The sequence below is a fragment of the Alligator sinensis genome, unplaced genomic scaffold (genome assembly GCF_000455745.1).
Source record: "Alligator sinensis unplaced genomic scaffold, ASM45574v1 scaffold264_1, whole genome shotgun sequence".
NCBI lineage: Eukaryota > Metazoa > Chordata > Crocodylia > Alligatoridae > Alligator > Alligator sinensis.
In genome coordinates this window covers 3,247,584-3,270,689 of record NW_005841831.1, presented here as the reverse complement: position 1 = coordinate 3,270,689, position 23,106 = coordinate 3,247,584, and the positions used below count along the sequence as shown (strand labels likewise).

The window sequence follows — 23,106 nt, the reverse complement described above, 5'->3', positions numbered from 1 at the left end:
CTAAACTATTTGGCAGCAGCCCTTTAAATAAATTGACACCTCCTTCCTTGGTGGAGAAAATTGCGGCTCTGTATTCCTCAGATCTAGTAAAACATGAAACTTCCAGGGGATCAAGGGTCAAACCTGACTCCCTGCATCCTGTCAGAGCATGCTTAACTTTAATTACCTGAGTAACCCATGGGAAGTCGCCTCTACATTGCTCTAAGATCATTTATTCACAGATGCAACTATTGCAGAAGGATGCACTTTAAACCCTGGAAAAACACTGATGGACCAGGTAAATTCAGCAGACTCATTAGTCCAGTGCAGGCTGTCATGCTCTTCCATTTGATTTTCCCCATTCCTTGGGATGTAATGGTTATATGAGATCACTTGTGTGAGTCAAGTGAAATGCTTGTATAAATACTCTGATAGATTGAGGCCTGAATGTGACCACTGAATGAAGATGCTTTCATACCACATTTCATACCTGGGAAATGTGGTCAGAGCAGGACACATACCAGTGTCTTGAGTGGCCACTCCAGAGGCTTTACATGGAGATATTTTTTAATTGATAGGAAGGTAGAATGAATCTTCCTGGATAGCCCTTCACCATTTCTACACTGACAAGGAAAGGCCAAAGATTTCCATGCATGCTCCAGCTCTCTGAGAGGCTTCAAGAGGCAACTTCAACTCTACTGGAAGATGGCTTGCCTGACTACGATCCACTTCAAGAAAGATCAAAAGTTACTGACATCTGATGACTAGTAGTGCTTGATTCAAATGTAAAATACATTTGTTGGCCTTAGTTCATTCAGTTCTTAATGGAGAAGTGTCCATGTCACAGAAATCACCACCACACATAACATTTAATGGATCCTTTGTTCAGTCCCATTAGAAGAGCTGAGGACTGAACTGGCATGGAAACAACATAATCCTCTTCTCTAAAAGATGTCTCTTTAGGTAAGACAGAGATAGTTAGTTTGAAGTCAGGTAGAAGAGAGACTAGATTTGCACCTTATAGACCATCATCAGATGAAGTAATCCTACTGTTTAAGAAAACTTATGCTATGCATTTCTGATGTAGTTAGTCTATAAGGTACAAATCTACCCTACCTTCTGCCTTTAGGTAAGGCCATTCTGCAGGGCAAGTTTGCTGTGTTGCTAATCACAGTGTCCGTGCCAAGACCAGTCAGATCTATGGATGTCAATTTCTTATCTTTGCTAGCTCCTTAAAAGTAATTGAAGGAAGACGTTATTTCTTGCATACCCAACCATTTCAAGGTTCTTCACTGCCATCTGCATTTCAAGCCCTTCCAAGTATTCACTTCATGAATGACATTCTTTCTCTTCAGCATCTTTGTCTCCATCTTCAAAATTATTCCCAATGTATCTTCACTGAAAGCATGGAATCAGCTCATCTCGGTTCTTTCCCTTTCCCTGCTATTTCTATCCACTTCAAAGAGCTGCGTATGCTGCGTGGCCATCCATCACTGTAGGCCATTTGGTCCTGGAAGTCACTGAATAGGATAATAATTCCTTTTGCCTTCCCACTGCTTCTGATGAGGTAGAGAGATAATACCTTTCCCTGTGGTGGGATGCCCTTGCTCAAATTGGAGATGCCCTGAGATCTATTCTTGTTTTCCTTTCCACTAAATCTTGGATCTTAAGAAAACTAAACAAGTATCTCTGAAAGGCATAGCTTTGCATTTTCTCTGTCCATGCAGTTATCCCTTCTCCTTTCCTCTGCACTGGTTCTGTGTACTTGACTGCTTGATCACATTTTTCATATTGCAGTCTGTCCTCACAGAGGGCATCTCCATTATTCTGATGAAGCAAGATTGTTCCCAGTGAAAACTGATCTCCGTAGGACTTGTGCCAGCTCCGTGGATTTGGTATTTACCATATACTGTTCAGTCAAGGCTTTGAAGTCTCCAGAGATATGCAGAACGGGTTATTCTGCTGTTGAAAGGTCCATCAATAATGGCTTTCTATAAAATCCTTGTGGCCTGTGCCTGTCTCTGTTTGTAGGATTTGCTGTGTTGTTAGGCAAATTCCTACCTCATAACAGTTAATTATGGAAGAACTATTAGGTCACCTCATTCAGTCTCATGCAACCAAGCAAGAAGGGGGAGCTGTGACCACATCATGTAGGGTGGATGGATTTAAAACCAATTGATTTAAATCTCTAATTTTAGTTAATATTTAACTGCAAATCAGTAACTTTGCTTAAAGTATTAATTGTAATCTTATTTTGCATTTGTATTGTTTAGCAATTTTCTTAAAGCTTGTTTCTTATTAGTTGGTAACCACCAAAAAACCTCAATAAATATTGCCTTTATTTAAATTTATTTTTGCTATACACTGCTGTTTTAGAATACACTATATCTACACTTACTATTAAGTAGTTATACAGGCCAACAGATTTGGATTCTTAATTTTTACATGCTATTATGTTAGAAAATGGTGAATGATGCATTTCTTTTTTTACTAGAGTGTAGTTACATTTTTATTCACGATTTGTGTCAAACTCTATTTGAATAGAAATTAGAAATCAATTAATTTGCACAAAACCAGCATTTTACATTTCTTTTTATTAATGAAATAAAACTACCTTAACTGTGATGGGCATATAAGAAAAAATGTAAGTTTCTCTAAATATGTTTTGCATTTGAACCTGATTTAATAAAGTAATTTATTAAACAAAGGAAATATTATTTTAATAAGGAAGTTGACTTAATTGTTTCTGGTTAGCAGGGCCTTCAAGATTTTAGAGCTAGTAAATCTCATTTTTTCACATCTAGTTTTTTCATTGACTGGCAGAGGAAAATGTTTTCCTGCTTTTCCAACTCCCACCAGAATTCTTAATTTTGAATGAACTAGCTATTGAACTGAATTACTTGCAAATAAACTGTTTGCACCTTTGGAAGAGGTTACAGCTGAAAAAAGTTTGCTTAGCACTTCAACAAACTCTGTATCCCAGTACTTAGCCAATGACTTCTCCAAATCCTGTGATTTGACATTCTTTAAGCCGTGTCTACACGAGACGCTGATTGTGCAGTAACTGGTACTTGTGTAGATAACACTGTGGTTTAGTCCTCTGGTCCTAAGGACAGGCTGTATTGTGAAGAGATGGATTTTCCATACGGAGCAGCTTCTACACACTTGGTTGCTTGACAGGCAAAAAACTCAATGATTTGAAGAGTGACCTGTTCCTGTTTACATGTGCTAACCATACCACTGAAGAACCTCAGAAACCTTTTAGCAGGAAGACCAATGGCAGTGTCCATTTCAGTCAACAGTTAATGGGTTTAAAGAAGATTTCAACCCTTTTCTTGGACCTTGGCTCATCCTTTATCTCCAACTGAATCTGGGATGCAGGTGGCTGCAGTCAAGGTTCATTTAGCTGATACTGCAGTTGTCCAGGACTCAATTTAGGGATTTTTTTCTTTATCATGCCTATAATCTAATGTTCCTTAAGGGACCACCTTCAGATATATCCTCCTGCGAAGATGCATGTTCTCAGGCAAGCTTGCAAGCCATTTGTGAGCATCTGTTATGTTTTATTTCCTCAGGACTGACCTTAGCTATCCTATTGGTTACCCTATTTGATTGAGTTTTAAGGACCTCCACCCGGCTACTGAGTTACTACTGAAAGCCACCTCAATACACTATTCTTTTTTCACATGCACAAATCCCAAAGAAGAGATTTCCTTCATATCATGGTGAATATTACCATGTGTTTTTGGTCAAAGTAAGAGCTTTTGTAAGTATCTTCTTCTCTTTGAAAGGATGCATATTTCATTACCAGCTGTCCCCTCAGCTCATCTGTGGAGTTATAACTACAGATTAGTTTCCAAGAATATGGAAGCCACTGATGATCTATTAGAAAAACTACTGAGTTTTTTAGAATTTCCATTTTCTCAACAAATACACACTCCCCTCCAGGCCTGTCTGTTTTCAGAGCTGTAGCTGCTGGACAGGCTATTAGAAAATGAAGGAGACAGATTCTTCTTCCATTCATGGTCCCAACATCTCTGCGGGTATACATCTGGTTAAGATGTACTTGATCTAGAAGTCCCAGTATTGCTCTATGACTGTTTGGCATGGATGGCACTGTCACTGGTTGTCACAAACAAGTATAAAACTTTCTGTACAGCTTCACTCTGGCTGCTTCTGATTTAAGCATTTTTACCAGACTCATATATGGCCAAATTTCAATGGAAGTCAATGCAAACTGCAAAAACTGAGCACTTCTGGAAAGCAAGTTATACACCATGTGTTATAGCATTACGGTTGCTATTTGTTTGCCCGTTATCAACATATCAAATCACATGCTCTTGGCTGCTGTCAAAATATCTAGAGGCATTCAGGAAACTCTATGCAATTCCAGCTCAGAAGACCAAGAGATGTGATAGATCCGGGACTTAACATCTTTAATCAAAGTAGAAATCTCATTCTAAAATCAACATTTCTCATTCAAACAAAGGTAGGGACTGGATGCATAATAACTTCATGGAATTCTATGGCCCGTACTATACAGAGGGAGTTAATGCCACTGCTGCCATAATTTGGCCATTTGTGGGCCACATGCAGCCCACGAGGCACCAGTTGCGCAGCTCTGATTCTAGATTATCATAGCAGTCCCCTCTGGCTTTACAGTCTTTGAAAGCTGCCCAACTTGAGTTGCCCAAAATCAGGCATCTAAAATCCCAGTCAGATAAACAGCCTAGGTTTCAGAGCTGCTGAGCACTTGCTGTTTTCTGAAAATGAGGTCTCTTGGTAGGTGCTCAGATACTGACAAGACTGCCCATTCTTTAGGTGTCCAAGCTTGATCTTGGTTTCTGCAAAAGGTGGTTGATCTCCAGATGTGTTGCCTAAAGACCAAATGTGTGGGATTTATCCCAAATTTGATCTCATGGACACTTAGCACTATGGCAGGAAGGCTTTTCCACACACCCAGTACATGCTGCATGCAACAGTAGCAGCACACTACACAGCTGAGTGCATTCAGCCCACAGGGGTCAGCTTGGGAAGGAAATCTCCTGAAGATGTTTTACTGGAAAACTAAGTATGACCCACCCCTCCATAGCAAATAAATGTAGTGAGACAATCTCTGTTCCAACGGTGAGGAAAGAAAATCAACTGTCGAACAAGTGCTCAAGTCATTGTTTGACTTGTCAAGTTCCTGGTAGCAGTAGGCAAGGATCTAGCCTTTGGAGCCATGCCTCTAACTGTTCCTGGAATACCATGGGATATTCATCCCTTGGTGCTAGAGATCTTAACCTTTGCTGCCAGTTACATTATGCAGCATCAATGACCAAAGGACCACAAACTTCTCTGGGTTCTCCCTGCTGCCCCAGTGCAATCTAATCCAAAGAATCAGGATATGGCTGAAGCAAACCCACCACTGTGGGTGAGACTCAAAGAGTGAGCACTGCAGCCTGTAGTCAGCCGGCTGGAATATTTGGCTCCCGCAGAGAAAAAGTCCCACCCTGTTCAGATTTCACAGACAAGAACAATATCACCAACCTATTCAAAGCAAAGTCAAGCCAGATGCCATGTCGTACATTGATCTTGAGCTTTAGAAAGAGAGCACATCCCTTTTCTCTGCCTTGAGCAAGTCTTCTGTTCTGTCCCTCCCCCCACCCCCCCCTGCCTGACCACCCCCTCCAAAAGTTGCTGTAAACACAACAATAGAGGATGTTCTACAGACTGGGGGTGCAGCATGATGGGTGTTTAGAGGTGTCACCCTTTCCATGAACTGAGATGACTAGTCCCAGCAGGCTGGTCTCCCACTGGCTACCCCATATGGGGTCTGGATGTCATTCTACGGCAATGACAAAAAGTCAAAACTCAGGTCACCTAAGCTTTAGGCCAGAGCCCTATCCACAGGACCAAGCTGCCTCCTTTATGGGTCCAGAGCACCTAAGCCGTGAACAGCACACAGGCAGTGCAGATCTGCTCCAGTATCTCTTCTAGAATGTACCCTGCATGCTCCTGCCCCCTGCTCTCGGCCCCAGCCAATGAACAGTCAGGAAGCAGTGCTCAGTCCCCCACCTTTACAGTCCTTCCTGAAAACCCTGCCCATCCCTATAACAAACACATCATGAATCATTCATCTTTAATAGATTATGCAAATCAGAGGACATCAAATCAATGAAGATCAATAACTGCAACCGTTTAATTGCCAGCAAAAACATTTTAAGAATGAGCATTATCTGCAGCCCTTTCTTGGGTAATGGCGCCATTAATCCAAACATTGGATCCTGTCCTAAGTGTAAAGGAATAATTCTCCAAACCTCTCCCCCCTCTGCCTCTCTCTGTTTTCACTTTTCCCTTTTCATTTCCAGTTTCTGAGTTCCCCCATCATTACCACTGGCGAACAGCTCCCAACATTAATGGTTCTGCTTTTGTTACTCTGCGCCTGATTGAAATGTCGCATACAGATTGAGATGTTAGTGCTAAGTTGCCACCTGGGAATGTCAAGCTGGGTCTGAAATGAACTTTTCTCACTCTTGGATCCAGATGATTCAGATGGGGATGTTCCCAAGCTGAGCTGGGACCATTCCAGGAAGTATGGGGGGGAGGGAGGGGGGGGAAGAGGGGGAGGATGCAGGGAGTTTTCTGCAGAAGCCCAAGACTTCTTTTAGAGTTAAGTCCCTCTCCCCCAACCACTTCCAGAAGGCCATGCCCCAAGCTTGTGCAGCATGTCCAGCCCCTAGTGCTAATGAGATAAAATGCTCCATCCTGTGGGAAGGAAATCTCTTGAAGATGTTTCACTGGAAAACTAAATATGACCCACCCCATGCAGGAGGAAAGACTAAATAGTCATCTAGACCAGTGCTTCTCAAAGTGGTGGTCCGCGGACCGCTGCCAATCTGCAGTGAGTTGCCAGGAAAGAAAGAAATATATTCGCCGGTCCACAGCGAGTTGCCAGGAAAGAAAGAAATATATTTTCAGAAGCATAACATTGATATGTCATAGCGCCACAGTTCGTACGTTCCAACACTCCAGGTGACGTCACTTCGTGCAAGGTGAGAAAAGAGAAAGAAACAGCCGGTCGCGCATTTGTGTAGCGCTGTTACACGCAGGTGCTGCCACCGGCTGAACCGGGCACCGGTCCCTGGCCCACTGGAAAAAAAATTGCTGGTCTGCCACATCAGATAGTTTGAGAAGCACTGCTGTAGACAATGGACAGACTAGATTATCAGAGCAGGTCCTTTCTGATCTTAAAATCTATGAGTCTCAGGACCCCTTCCTCAGTGCCATCCAGTTAGGGGGGAGTTACCTTCCATGAAGGAAGGATGGGGTTGCTCTGTCTCTAATCTAACTGCCTGGGGCTGGGGGGATGCCTTCTGCTAGGACATTAGCTCAGACATTGTTTTTTCACCTCTAATAGCTAGGTGGGGGCTGTCCTCTCATTCTGCCCTTACCTCTGGACCATTGTGGTACTCCAGTGAGATATAAGGGTGCCCTTCCTCTCTCTCTGTCTCTGATGCTGTTTTGCAGGGGTCTCCCCCAAAGGATGTAAAGATACTATGTTCCCCGGATCCTGTGTTCCAGGCTTTGAAGCTAGATCGTGCTTCAAGGCATGTTTTTAACTTAGCTGAGTATGAAGAAGAGGCACAGTTTTTCCTCAAATGATCTGCCTTTCTATCGGGCTAAAATTTATGTAAGAGGTAGGGCAGGTTGGCTTTATAAGGACCTCTGGTCAAGCTCTGGTATCACCAAAACCAAGAAGTTACCTTAGGTCCTCACAGACATATGTCCATGGCTCTCCCAGAGTGAGGCTCTGCACCTTCCTGTGATGCTCTGTGAATGTGTGTGGACTCAGACCTGTCTGCCCTATGCTGGTAGATCCCACTTAAGCTCCAGTTTGCTATTTATTTCATATGGTATCCTACAAAGTCTCTTTGCTCAGCAGCAGCTTGAGGAAAGCAGAATCTAAATTACATGGGCTGAAATCAACTGTAACAGCTGGTTAGGGGCTATGCCTACCTCAGCCATGAGTCGCATTGACCCTTTAGGTTAGTGCCTATGACTGTCACCAATTATGTGGCAGGAGGAGACACAAGCCTGCTGTATGGTGATGTTTATCTCCCTCTGCTTTTCCTATGTGTATTTCACTGGTCTATATGGAGCAGCTTTGACATCCACGTCTAGGATGACTTGGGTGTAGGGGATTGGAATTGTGTTAGAACAGAGGTAAGAGGCAAAACCGTAGCACTCAAATCCTCAGATACCATCCCCAGGCTGGTAGGATGCTCCCTACAGAGGATGGGAAGGGGGCACATGGTCCCTTGGGAATGACCCCCTGACTGCAGGACACTTAATTTTAAGGGATTTTCCTCAAACAAATCATTGTACAGGAGCACCTCCATAAAAATAACTCGTTAGATTGGTAGCATCACCTCCGCAGCTTGTCTCTGTGGGCTGGAGAGCAGTGCCTTGCCACTGCTGCACGGGGAGCATCCAAAGGCCCACGGGTCAGTGGGTCATCTCCTGTGAGGGATCAGGAAGGGCCTCCATTCAACTGGCTGAGATTCTGGCCAGTGATATGGACTTTCTTTCTCCCTTCTATCACCTCTGCGATTCCTTGCTCAGTCAAGTATCTTCCACTGCTTCCATTTCTATCTCTTCTTTCCTAGCATCTCAAATTCTTTGTTCACAGGAGATTTCTCCAGCAGCAGGCCTTTTCCCCACGAGGGGCTTCCCTAGTGTTAACCTCAGGAAGCTGCACACAATCATGAGACACAGAAATCTTGCTTCAGAAGGGTTTGAGGTCAAGTGCCTTGCCTGCTGCACTATCTGAGATCAGCTCATGAGTGATCTACTGCTCCTGCTACCATTTGTCTTGAGTTACTCCAATTTCTATACTGCTTTGCACTTATACAGGCCATGGAGCCTAATTCCAGCTTGAGGATGTTATGCCTAGCAACTCCTGTACCATTCAGGATATGTGGATGCAACGGGCCATGCGATCATTTTAGCAGATCTGTTGGCTCAGAACATGCCTTTTATCCCCTAGCATCCTGACACCCTTGATGTCTTGAACTTGGCCTCATTCCCTCCCTCTGACTTTCATTCACACCTTCTTTTAATATAGCTGTTAAAAGGAAGAGATTTCTTGAAAGGCATGTAGGTTGAGTCAGGGAGAGTTTAGCTATCATAAAACAGCAAGCACAAAATGATTTGCAAATGTCCCTTCTAAATGTTAAGTGCAAATACAGTCCAAATAATTTTCCCCCAGAGTCCAGGTGTGAATCAAAGGTGAAGCTTATTCCCAAACCTAAAAGAGAAATTGCAGACACAACAAAACAGACCCTCTGCTCTGTCTTCCTATTCTGTTGCTGTGGACACCTATCCCTTGTCTATATCTGGGTAGAGCGGTTGATGACCTACACCTTGGCATATATGCCCGTAATGGAAAACTGTACCTGATACACACCTAAGACACGCCTGGCCACACTTGTCCTCAGTCAACATCTGTATATGACCTACACCTGAGTACCTCTTCCTCATCCACACTTAGACTTATCTGGCCCTCATGCACACTTAGACAGAACTGTTCCTGAGAAAAAATGGTCCTCAATCAACATCCAGACCTGATCCACACCTGCATACACTTGTCCCTTACCCATACCTGTGTGTACCCCCAGCTGCCAATGCTGTGAATTTTGACTTTGCTTTCTCCCTTCTCTCCCTCAGACTCTCTCTGTCTATTTTGATGTTAGCCACAGAAATGTATCTTGCGTTGGCAGAAAAAAGCAGAAGCTTGTGATGATGAGGGAAATAAAATGAGAGGCTTAGGTAGGCAGCTTACCAGTCACCACAGGGTACGTCTGGGGTCCTGACACGTTGGTCCCCAGGTCTGGGTTAGCAGAGGTGGATAGACTTGATTTGACTTCATCAAGACCAGGGGTCAGAGCTGGGAGGGAGTACTCATTACCCTAGGGAGGAGAGGAGAAAGACAGCTTGCTATTGATGCGCTGAGAGAAAGGGAATGGTGTACAGATGGGGGAGAAAGGGAAAAGATGCAAAGCCTTGCACAGATGGGGGAGGAGGAGGAGGAGGAAATGAAACAGATGAAGAAGAAAGGGAAGACAAGAGGGAATTCCCAGGATGAGACCTTCATTTCTCATGTGAGCGGCATCTCCTTTCCCATCTCTAGCAGCAATGCGGATGGCTTGTCTACTGCAGACGAGCACAGAATCTGGCCCACTGTCCCCCATGTGGCTGTGCTCTTGCTCAAGGATGGGAGAAGTTTGAATGTGCAAACTCAAGGTGCTGTGCTATCAGATCTGGCATCCTCTCTAGTTGAGAAAAAGCAAGAGAATAACTAACGCGTTTGCCTTGACAGGTGGAGTAGTAGGGGGAGAAGGCTGTGCTGGATCTGACAGGGACACTGGGGCATTTCTGCTGTAGGAAGGGGCTTGTGTTGGTGGGTGTCCATTGTATCTGAGTTCAGTTTGCTGGGAGCTCCCTCTGCCCTCCTGAGCCCACTCCACCCCCAACCACCACCTCTCTCCTGGCTCTTTAAAAACAAACAAAGGAGCCTCATCCCCCGCCTCTGCCACTCTGTGCATTGGGGTATGAAATTGGGGAGGGGGGCAGCCACATGGCTAACAGAAGGGTGGGAGGGGGAGAGCCATTGAATCTGAAAGGGGGTCCTGTCGGAAAGGCTCTGGTAATTGCCTTTTTATTGTAGCAGCCTCCGGACCAGACGCGGGAGCTGGAGGAACCGGGAAGACTACAAAACAGCAGGAAAAGTTGCTCTGATTAATATTACGTTAAATTAAAACTGATTTTCTGCTCTTTCTGCTCCGTTTTTTTCCATCCACTTCTTCAGCCTCCCCCCTCACAGCAACTCCTTACAAGCTGCCACTCCACCCCGCCCCCTCCTGTCCCTGGCCAGCCACGATTGCCTAGTCATTTCCAATTCCTTCTCGTATTGATCTTCCTGTAGAAATCAGTTTTGTAATTAGCTGCAAATTAGGCCTTCTACTGGGGGTGAGCCTGCCCCCTGATTTATCACCAGACTAATTCGCTGTGATCGGAGAGAAATTAAAATGAACTCAATTAGGCTTCGGATTTGCTTTATGGGCCCTGCTCAGAGTTTCAGGGGGAAAAATGACTGTGCTGGTGCTTAATAGTCTAATGAAAGTAAATAAAGGTTATTCATTGTAATAAACCCAGGGACTCTGGGATGAAGGGAGTCCACAGCCAGCCTCTCCTTCCCTTCCTTTGTTGGTTTATGGCTTGGGGCAGTTTAAAAAGACTTTTGATTTTCATTATATTAAGACAAACAGCTTTTGGGATAAAAGCCTGAGTGGGGGAAAGAGGCAAGAACTGCTGAAGTGCAGAGAGCTAGGCTGAAAAAAGGGACAGGTTCCAACTTTGAGCCATGACAAAGGAGCCCACTGGATTTCATGGACTTTGGATCAGGCCCTTGGTTCCTGGTTTCTGAGTTGATTTGAAGATGCAAGTATTTCTGTGCAATGTTGTGCTTATGGACATGGTGTATGTGCATCCACAGAGAGAGGTGAGCGTGTGCGTGTATACATGTAGTACATAGGTGTGTGTGTAGGAAAAGGTGTGGCCATGCAGAGAGGGATATGCACACATGCATGTCAATATTGAGACCTATGCACACACATTTAGTGTGTATGTGCACGTGTGTCTCGAGGAGAAGCAGTGGATGCGTGTGTATATGTATGGTCAGATCATATCAGCAGCTTGTGTACATGCAGGTGGTAGGGGTGTATTTGTATGTGTGCCATGCATGCAATAGAGGGTACATGTGAGAGCATGGAGGCTTGCTGCATTTCAGGAGCCTCCTGCTTGACCCCTGTTTGTAGCCTTGTTCCCAGGCCAAGCAATCACCTGCTCAGATTTGATGTGCTCTGATGTTTGGAAGACGTCAGGGTAAGAAGGACGTTCAAAGACTCGGTCTAAAGCTTCCAGCTGCTGTTGGGTGAAAGTGTCAGCACGAAGGTGCTTTCGCAAACTGTCCACACTGCTCTGGGAGTCTCCATTGGGAACTGAGCCCTCAGATACATCTGCAGGATACAGAGAGAAAGAGAACGAGGAATTAGCATCTCCTGATCCTTGGCTCAGGGAGGCTCAATAACTGATGTAGAGCAAGAAAAAGAGGCTAGGAAAGCAAAGTCCCCACCCAAAGCACTGTGCTGCTCTCCTCTCGGGAAAGGAAGGCTGAGGGTCCTACTGGAGACCCCCTTCCACCTGTCCTTGCAACTGGCCTGCTGGCAATGCTTCCACTGGGAACTTCGGGACCCTCCCACCCAGCGCGATTGAGGCTGTGGAGAATGGCACTCGGCTCGGAGATGAGTTTCAGTTCCGCTGATTTCCAGTGTTAAAAATCGCCAAATCTCCATTGCAGAGCGTAAAATGGGAGCAAAGCAGAGCGATTAGCATTGCTATGAGGCTACCAAAGAGGCAGCTCATGAAAAAACCTTGGGGCTGAGGGATTGGGACTTGTGGCCAAATCACAGAGGTCCAGGGAAACCTGTGGTTTATAGAGCTCTCTGTTATGGTCCCCCCCCCTAGAAAGACTCAGACTCTGTTACAACAGAAGTGGGCTTGCCACTGCTAAACGTCCTGCCTCATCCAGCATGAGCCTGTCGCTGGTATAAATCTCTGTCCCACCTAACAGGAGTTGGTTTCTACTCCATCTCCCTGTCTTATCCCAGGTGAACCTGTCTCCCTCATAACTCAACTATCCCTCACCGGTCCTCCTGAGGTGATGCCGTCTCCATCGTAAACCCCAACTGAGGAGAATCTGTCTTTAACTGCTTGTCCCATCTGAGGTGAATGCTAGCCCACCATCCCATCCAACATGCACCAGCCTTTGTTGAGCCCGCATCCCATCTCAGACTAAGAATTGTTTCTGTTAATACCTCTGTTCCCTCCAGTCAAGTATTTCTCTCTGTTATAAACTCCTGGCTCATATGAGCTGAGTCTCCCGCTGCATAATCGCCCTCCCTATCCAGTGCTATAAACCTCTATGACTACTGCAGTGATCTTTGTTCTAGGGCTCATGCCACCTGTGCTGAGTGTGTTTCATTACCATCCTCCACACCAGCCAACGTGAGTCCCCTATTCTAACGTGTCATGCCAGCTAAGGTGAGTCTTGTTGTTAGATGCCCTCCATCCCCATGAAGCTCAGACTATCTCTGTAAAAATCCCCTGTCCCATCTGAAGTGAGTCTCTATGTAAAAATGCCCTGTCATACCCAAAGTGAGTCTCTCTCTGTAAAAGCTTCCTGCCTACAAGTCAGGCTCTGCTGTAACTCCCCTTCCCATCTCACTTAAGTTTCTTTGTCAAAGCCCTCCCCTCCATCCAATCTAAGTCTGTTATTAACTCATCTGAGGTCAGGCTCTCCCTCTGATACCTCCCATTCCTTGGCTCTGCGTTGTTACCCTCAATGCAAGGTCTCCCCTGATATGCCAGGCTTTGTCTGAGGCTCACAATCCATGAAGCCTGTAGGCTGCAATGTGCTCCTTAAGACTGGGCACCTCTACTCGATCTCATCCTTTCTTCTTCTAATTGTGGGCCTCCCAAAGGCAGAGCAGTACTGAGGGGAGCACCTCAGCCTGCCCTTGCACTCACTGTAGGTTGCCTTGGGTCCTGCTGTCTTGCACTCAGAAGAACCTGGGACCCATCCTACGGAGGGTGTGTGCGCTGCTGGGTAGTTTCCCTGCACAATTCCCATCCCAACTGGAAGCCTGACTCCATGGTGGCCCAGAGTAATAACTGAGCCTGCTCCCTCCTGGCTGTGAGATATATCCGTTTATAGGTGATTATACGATATGATATAATCAATAGTACATTATATACAGTAACGTAGTACAGTACCACTCACAACACCATAGAAAATATTACATATTGATTTGTCCCAGCCAGCAGCATTCCCCCCGCCCTCTCTCAATTTTTCTCTCTCTTCTCCGACCAGGGTGGGGCTCTTTGCTGGTGCTAAACCCTTTTTCCTTTGCTCAGTCTCGTTCCCATGAGGCCAAATCCTGAAATCTTTCTTCTCAAGCCAAACTCTCATTGGAATTGATGAGAAAGTTGCCTGAGCAAAAACAAAGCAAGAACTCTGTTTTCAAATAGCTCAGCTTGCTGGATGCAGGCTGGTTTCTGCAAGCTGGGAATATACTGGCTGGTTGTTTTCCAAAGCCCTGAAGGCATTTAAGTGCAGAGACCTGTTGACTTTCAATGCGACTTGCGCTCCTAATTCCATTAGGCACTTCTGGAAATCACCTCCTGACAGGTGCCTAAATGAGTGTGTAGATCTTTTGAAGACTCTGGTCCCCATTGTGGAAAACTGGCATGTAGCATTTGGGAGGCTGGTATGGGGCTCTCTGGAAAAGCTGGATGTGCTCACAAATAGGAGTATGTGTGCTGGTATATTTGCCTTTCTGCATTTCTAGAAGTCCTTAATGTAAATTTGTGTGTGCTTCCCTTTGGGTGTTTCTCCACACTTGTCACTGTGTGTGCTTGGCTTCCTGAGTGCTCAGTAGATTGTGTGTCAGGGTACATGACTTTGCTAGTGTACACATAGTACACCACTGTGTTGCTGGGCATATCTGTGTGGGCATGAGTGTGTACACATGCAGTAAACTACATGGTAGTGAGCATGTTTGAATGTGTGCCCAAAGGATTGTATATGAGTATATGTGTATAGTGTGGCAGGGGTGTAGGTTGTAGCCATGTATAGTGTGTACACATAGTGGATTTTATGTCAATGTACATGCCTGACTGTGTACATAGTAGACTGGATACTCCTGTGTGTATCTGGGTGAGTATGTGCACAATAGATGATATGTGATTTGCATGTCTGTCTTCTGACATGGAGGAGTATGAAATACTGGGCTCTGAATCCATGTCTATGAGGGCCTGTTTGTGTGCACATAGGTCTGTGTGTGCTTTTGCATGCCAGTGTAGCTGCACATCTGTAATATGGGCCTGTAACGAACAGAATGGCAAACAACCCATTGACTTTCACAGGGCCAGAGTCCACCCTTTGTGTGTGTGTTTGTGTGTGTATGTGTGGCTATACATGCTTGCATGCATATACCATCTGTATGTCTGTGTGCCTGTAATGTGTCTGTGTATCTGTATGTGTATATGTGAGTGCTTGGGCATTTGCCATGCCTTTGTGCATAGAAGCTGAAACCACAGCTTTCACAAGTCGCTGTAGGAGTCTCTTTTCCTTCATTTATTCAGGGGCCCTTCAGATCTTGACAAATCTGTCACTCTAAATTTGCGAGAGATTATGGTGCTCTCTCCCCAGCGCGAAGAGAGGTGATATATGATATCTGCTGCCCCTATTGATTGCCTGATCTGGTGGCAGAGGGCTGGCGAAATGAACTTGAAATGAACATCATGCCTCAACTCATTGTGCGTATAATACACTACTTAATCCCACATTTTTCAGCCGCTATGGAATTCAATTGATCAATCATGTCCCACTGATAGTACTGTTTTAGGGGTTATTGCTGCTCTGCTCACTGACCTTTTTATTTATTTATTTATTTGTTTGTTTGTTTATTATATTTTTTTGGAAAACTCGGGTGCTGGTGATGAGAGAGGGCTGGCACTGCCACTGAGGGATGGAAAAAGGGGTGAAAGGAGGAGAACAGGGGAGAGAGGAAGAAAAAAGGAACCAAATTGATTAAAGACAGAGAAGAAGGAGTGAGCTGTACAGGAAGGAACAAAAAGCAGTTTACATAAGGGACAGAGAAAGTTTTAAAGAGAAAGAGAGACGGTGTATTTTAGCTTAAACAGAAGATATGAGCTAGGTGGGTGCAGCTCTGTTGTTTGGTGATATGCAGGAAGTCAAGTTAGATCTGTGACAGATGAAGAATGCAGAGCAGGAGATGTGCCAGTGGCCCAGAGACTTCTCCTAAACTCCTTGTAGGGGTACTGGGCTTGAGACCCGGGGCACACAAAGCTTCAGGGGAAAGTTCCCTGAGAGGATTTCCCTATAGGGCCACTGGCAGAGTATTTATAAGGCTAGGAAAGTTTGATATACAGGATCTTGAAAGATGGAGGTTTTTAGATCCTGCCTTGCCAATCCTAGAATTTCCATAATCACAGTCCCACCCTTAAAAATCCTTTGGATGTAAAGCGTATGCTCCAAGTCTCTGGGTTTGTCTCTTGGTGTTGGAGCCTGGGAGGTTGCATTTGCAAGGTTTTCTCTCAAACTGCAAGAGATGGAGATGCATTGTGGTTGCTTTACCTAGGAGCTGGGATTCTCATCTAAACATGCCACTCCAGCACTGAGGGTCTAGGAAAAATCCCAAATATCTTGAGCTGTATGGTAAAAATACAGGAGCTGGGCATACTGTGGGTGGAAGAGGAAGGGTTGGTAATGGCAAAGGAACAGGGTGGAGAAACATTCAAGAGAAGGGCTGGGGTGAAGAGGGTTTGGGAGCAAAATCTGGGGAGGGCAGCACATGCCATAAAGAATGGGCATTTTGATGGGCAAAGGGGAAGAGATGAAAGAGTTAGCTGTAATGGGGAAGTAGGGAGATGGCACGGGATAGTTGGAGAACAGAGGACTCTGAGAGAAGAACAAGCATGGGCTCAGAAAGATAAAAGGTAAAGAGAGGAACTCACAGGGTGCAGGAGCCTCCGGAGATGACAGAGCTCAGGGAGAAAGGCTACTTTCCCAGGGGAGGCTAAGAGGAAGGCCTGAGAAGGAGCAAAGTTTCTGGGAGTTCACAGGGTGCATCTGGGAGGTGTGTTGGGAAGTGAGGGGCATTGTGAGGGAGTGAAGGGTGAGGAGATGGAGTCTGTAGACAGGAGGAAAGTACAGGCAAAGTTGCAGTTGTGGTGACATACTACTTCAGAGGCAAAATCAGTAGAGAATGCCAGGCAGATAACTTGGCAGTACATGTGGGACTAGCAAGAGATGACTCCCATGATCCCAGTTGTGACTGGCATAGGAATCCCTCTAGCCCAGGGATGCATGGACACCTCTCCCTTAGAACAGGAAAGCTTTGACAAATGCCTTGAAAGCAGAACCACGGGCTTTATTCCCAGTCTTCCTGACATCGGTCTACAGTTGGCAGGGAAAGCACAATCAGAACCAGCCCTACACACCTCCGCTCCTGGGGGTGCTTGGAGAACCTGGATCTGAGAAAGAACGTACACCAGAACAACACTAGTTGTCAAAACCTTAACATGTGGCACATAAACACCCTAAGAAGCAACAAGAAAATTCCCTGATAGGTAACACTGAACCCCACGTCTGGATATCACAAGAGACAACTGGACTGGTTGCCCCAAATACATCCCTAACTACAGGTGCCACCGAAACACCCCAACGAATCATACAGAAATTGTTTTACCTAATGGGGGTACCCAGAAACTGATTTTTGAAACAGAAACACCCTTAGAGATGACACAGAACCAACCCAACAAGTGACACAGCAACACCCCCAGCTGCGGGTGGCACAGGAGCACTTGTCTCTGTCATGAGACTGCAGCGCTACTTCGGCTGCAGCCTCTTTGGGGCAGGGTCTCAGTGTCTGCACAGTACAAGGGGGTCTCCGTGACACTGCCAATAAAACTCATAGTCGTAATAAAAGTGAACGTGGCTGGTCTGACTCTGCAGAACACATGTAATTGTCAAAACCTCTGTGGGGAAGGCATCTGTCCAACACTGAACTGCTCAGCCTGCTGCAGCGATTCCAGCTCTGCCTGTAAGACAGCTCCATCCCAGCTGCAGTTTAGCTTTGTCAGCTATGGGAAGCCCCTTGATGGCACGTCTATCCCAGTGTGTTTCCACTGTGAGTCTACCTCTAAGTGGTCTCCAAAACACCTAGAAATACTAAATGCAAATGGAAAAGCATCAAGACAAAAGCCTGATGTGTACTTAACAAGAAAACGGTTGTTAAAACACAAAACCAAGGTTTTCTTCCTTTCATAGGTGGGTTGCATGTGTTTTAGTTTCTTCAACAACCCGGAGTGGCCCTTCCTGCCAGCACACACCCCGCCTGCCCCCCTGGGGACACGTGGACTTAGAGCCTGGTCTGTGAATTCATAGCAAATGCATCAGGCAAAAAAAATGCTGTGGATATCTGAAAAACTGAAAAACCTTGAAATCCTCAACAAGCAAAGGAAACCCCCCTAGAAACTCTGAGATACCCAGATGAGGAAAATATTACCGCAAGGAGCCCCAAAACTGGTTAAGAAACAGCCCCCCAAGAAGTAGAAACATTGGCCTGGACTGTCGTGCCTTTCCTGTGTGCTACCTACCTCTGCCCTGCCCTACGCACGCGTTTCCCTTTCTCTGTTTTCCCTGATCTTTTTCCCTCTCTGATATGTTCCCAGGTCCCCATGCAGCCTAAGCCTGTCAGGCATCTTTCCTGGACATCCCCCGGGGGGCCTTTCTCAGCACTGCCAGTTGTTGCAGTTTCAAACTCAATTGTTCTCCTCGGTACTGAGGCAAATGGAGTCATTAATTACCTTCTATCGGCTGGGCCGAGTTCAGAATGCGATCAATACGCAGCGCTTGTCATTCACGGCAGCCAGCCTTGCACAAACCCTCTCGCTGCATTCAGCACAGGCCCGGAGAGGAGCCGCACCACACTGGAGCTGTGCCGCAAGCCTGGGCAGTCCCCCCAAGGGCTGAGGTCAAACATTCAGCTAGGGAGAGAGTAAATCTCCTGCCTCGGGGATCAAGCTGAACTCTGCAGAATGCAAGAGGAGACCAAGGCTGGGAAGCACATTGCTCCACATCCCCCTCCTCAGAAACACTCGGTGCTGTCTGAGACAAGGTCCCAGATGAGATCAACTCAGAATCTGATCCAATCTGGTCATTTCTATGTTTCTAAAGCAGCGATTCTCAACAGCCGGGTGGTACCTTGAGATCTTTTCATGGGTGCCGCACAGTGCTATGCAATGTTAGCACTGTTAGGGGTGCAGATGTGATTCACAAAATAAACCCAGAGATTTTGAAGGAGGCTTCATTGTGCTAAAAACGTTCTGACCTGCTGCGGTCTTCCTGAGTTCTTTGCAACAGAAAAATTGCTCTGTTATTTTTCCATTGTCAAAGAACAAGTGAAAGCTAAGAGCAGGAATTTTCTGAGGGGTACCTTGAGTCCAACAAGGGGTGCCTTCATTCTACCGAGGTTGACAAGCACTGTGCTAAAGGTTTCCATTTTCACTCTCGGCGCTTTTACCAATAATAAGCCCTTCTAATACCTCAGGAACACTTTTACCCACCAGGCAGGGAGAAAGTAGACAGCAGCATTATTGGGCTGAACCTGTCACCCTCTTTCGTGACCCAGCAGGCTTTGGATTGGGAGGGTGAACAATGGATGTGAGAGCTGCTCCATTTTGCCTTTTGGATGAAAGGGGTGACCTTCTCCAGAAGGCTTCATTTTGAGCTTCAGCACCTAGCAAGGATGCGGGGATTGGCAGAACTTTCTTTGGTTGAGGTTATTGCGGCTGATAGAGAAGGAGGGACAGCTTTCTGGTGGATCTGAGCTTCAACTGAGAGAGAGTCAGGCACACAGAGAGTTCACTGGGATGACGGCAGGGTGTGAAGGGGTTGGAAAGGTGGGGAGACTATAAGAGAGGCACTGGGTCAGTTAATATGGTGTGTGGGCATGCAGCTGTACATCAGATGAAGTAAGTGCACAAAAATAATACACAGCTAAGACTGTGGGTAGGTGTACAAATGTATATTTAGCAACTTACTGTACACATGTAATGAACTATGTGTGCAAATGTATAATGACATACATTCAAATATGCTTTGGATTATCACAGAGCCATGAAATTGTGCATTTAAATGCCTGTGCGTGCGCATACATATGCAATTAGTATGTATTTAATACAGTTGGCAAGTATAAATGCAAATGTAGTACATGGTATGTAGGAAGTGACAGTGTGCACATCTAGTTGTTTGACTAGAAGCTGTGAGCATGCCCAACTCCTCAGCTTTCAGCATGCAAAAGTAAAGGTAGCTGTGTGTGTGGCAGTCCTGACATGCATGTAGGTATGACAGTGGGCATGGCTTTGTGGGAGTGAGCATGCAAGTGATGGCAGGAGGTGACTGGTGGTTAGGGCTTGGCTCTGTCATTGTATGGGTTGCCAGTACTTCCTCTGCGGGAGTTTGGTACGGCTTGATGGCTTTCAGGGTTAGACAAATTCTGCTCTAAATTCTGCTGTAGTAAATCTACCAAAATCCCACTTATACCAATGGAGTCACTAGATTTATATCAGCGTAACACAGAACATGAAGTGAGTTCAGTATCTCATGCCAACCCTGTTAGGTTCGAGCCTTTAGCAAAACTGAAATGCAGCTGCCATCAGGGATTAGTGCATGAGTCTGTTTATCCTGAAAGAGCAGCAGCAATGGGTGTAAACTGGTGTAGCTCTGATTTCAATGGAGTTATGCTAATTTGCACTGGCTAGGGACCTGGTCCCTCCGCAGCTGGTGCACATAATATTTCCTGAAGCACAGAGTTGGCTAGGAAGATGCTGCTGCCTGGTGAACACGGGGCAAGAAGGTAACTGCAGTTCTCAAGCAGGACAGATGACCTGCCTGGAACTGCTGTCACGTTCTGCTTTCCAGACCAAACTCCCACCCCTCAGCTCCCACGTCTGGAGCTGGTCCTGGCAAGGAGTGTCTTGGGGAGCTTATAAAAAATGGTGGCTTTTGTTTAGCTCCAAAAGGACACAAGCAAGGCAAAAAATTACATCTCATGCAGCCCTAACTATGCTTGTTTAGAGAAACTGCTTGCATTTATGAAGTCTTTGGTGCGGAAAGCAGGGTTGCAAATGACTGCATCAGAGCGACAGTAAAGGCCATTAATTTCCTGTTATGTTTTCCTGTGTTGGGGGCTTTATTAATTTAATTTTACACTGTCGAACAACAGCGAGCGCTGACACCGCCACACTCAGAGGGGATTTTTTTTTTTCCCAAGCAGCGCTTTGCCTGACATGCAAATCAGCGCCATTACCAGAACCAGTAAAGACGGGAAGGAGAGCAGGGAGCTGTGGCTCTTCCCTCACAGTCCTGTCTCCCAGCTTCTTGAAACCCTTGAGATGCCAGTGAGCGTGCTGGTGCCAGACTGGCTGACCTGTATCAAGCGGTAGCTGAAGCACTCAAGATTTTACTGGTGCCCCTTTCTCCAGACCTGCTGGTTCCACCATCCTCTCCTCCCAATAAAACACTCTGCTTTCTCCCGCTCTTGATCTCACACACCTGCTTCCTCTTTGTATCACAATAGTCTGGGGTCTCACGGATCCCACATTCTCTCTTGTCCTGTCCCCCTCTCCCCACATGCACATTAGCCTTGACCCCATCACATCTCACAAGTTAAACAAGGCCGGACCTGCTCCCGAGCCAAGTGCTAGTGAATCATTTTATGGACACTTCTCTGAGTCAGCACTGAACCAGTGCCCCAGCAGGGTGTTGTTAGAAGCTGCTTTTCTTTTTCTTTTTTTTTTGGATGTGCGTTGTGCCATAAAACAAAGGCTCTGATCACTCAGTCATTAACATTCCCTCAGCCCTTTTTGTGAGAGTGCAGATATTAACCCAGCTGTCCTGAACAAATTCAAATCTGAGTGATTACATGCTTCCCATCTTAATCCTCCCAAGGTTTTTTATGGGGACACAATCCACGCCTTCCTAAATTGTTATGTTGTTGCTTTGTGCTGCTCAGCAGCTGCTATGCTCTGCCCCAGAGCCAGCTGCATTTAGCAATGTTCTTTTATATCAGCGGGATTCTCCAAAACAACAAAGATTAAGCAACTACACTGCAAGAGAATGGTCACTGCAAAGGATCATGAACTGCAATAACTCTATTCTGCACTGCTGCAATATACCACTACTATCTGAGACTTTCATTGTACCCTTATTACCATATAACAGTTTCATCATGTCCCACTTCCCTGAAACTACTGCAAGTAACTGGTAAACTGCATCATGATTTTCCTGCATGGAAGGAGCCAGGTGAACATTGACAGAACTGACAGTAAGGATACACAAGATCTGAATATTGTTAGTAATTGGGTCCAGGCCACAGCAGGATGCAGTGCAGAAAGGAACCATCAGACTTAATGGGACATTTGCCCTCCCTCTGGGAGCTCAGATGTATGCATGCAGATGCATGCAGAGCACAAAGGTGATATCAGGGAGCACTCACCCAAGTTCTCCCAAATTGTGGGGGTGTTCTGCTCTGAAGTCCTGGGGGCCTACAGAACTTCCTTCCATGCCACCCCAGCCCAGAGCTCTGGACAGCTCAGGACAGTCAGTTATGGAAATGCCACATGGTCCTTTACAAGAACCAGACTGGAGAGAAGCATCTCCAAGAGGGCTGCAGGCCCTCCGGAACCTGGCGGATGTTTCATGTGCAATAAGTGTCACGTTTAAGTTTAATTAAATGCCTATTGAAGACACTTCATTAGAAGCCTGTCCCAGTGAGACGTGCAGACACCCTCGCTCAGCCCGCCAGCTGCGCCACTGGCTGCACAACAGCTGTATGACACCTGTGAGCCCCTGACGGAAGCAGCAGAAGAGGGCGACAGCGGAAAATGCCTCAGCCTGGCCAGGTCCCCTCGCCAAATGGAACTGAACCTATGCCCCCTTCAAGTCCTGGCCCCTGCTCAGCCTCTGCAGGCTCCTGAGATGTTCAGCTCTTTCCTGCTAGCTGGTACCTTTGTAGAAGGGAGAATGGGCCTTGAGTCCCAGGACAACGCACTATGCAAGCAGACAGACAGACACATGGATGGATGGAGAGAAAGAGGAAAAGAGACTCACAGCAATGTGTATCTGGCACTGTCAGCCTTTACTTATTTACATTAAGACCCCTTTAAATGACTCTGGCACTGTTATAGTACTACAGGCAGAGACAGGCACCACAGATGTGTATGTATATGCATGCACATATTCATGTGCACTTGCACATGGATGGAGGGTAAATATGTGTATGTACATTCACATAGAGAAGTAGATAGGTATGTGTATATTTATAGTTATACAGAGATTCAAATAGACAGACAGACATGTATATGTACATAGAATCATAGAAAATTAAGGGACCTCAGGAATACATCTAGTCCAGCACCCTGCTCAAAGCAGGA

General features: G+C 45.9%; 1 protein-coding gene across 1 annotated transcript in view; it reads right to left on the bottom strand.

Moving 5' to 3' along the window:
* Positions 1–23,106, bottom strand: part of PAX2 (paired box 2) — a gene marked incomplete at its 5' end in the record, with an annotated part of 60,389 nt that overhangs the window by 21,567 nt on the left and 15,716 nt on the right. The window contains 2 exons of the mRNA XM_025215257.1: positions 9,806–9,932; positions 11,866–12,041. Coding sequence (XP_025071042.1) covers positions 9,806–9,932; positions 11,866–12,041 — 303 coding nt within the window. The remainder of the gene's footprint in view (positions 1–9,805; positions 9,933–11,865; positions 12,042–23,106) is intronic.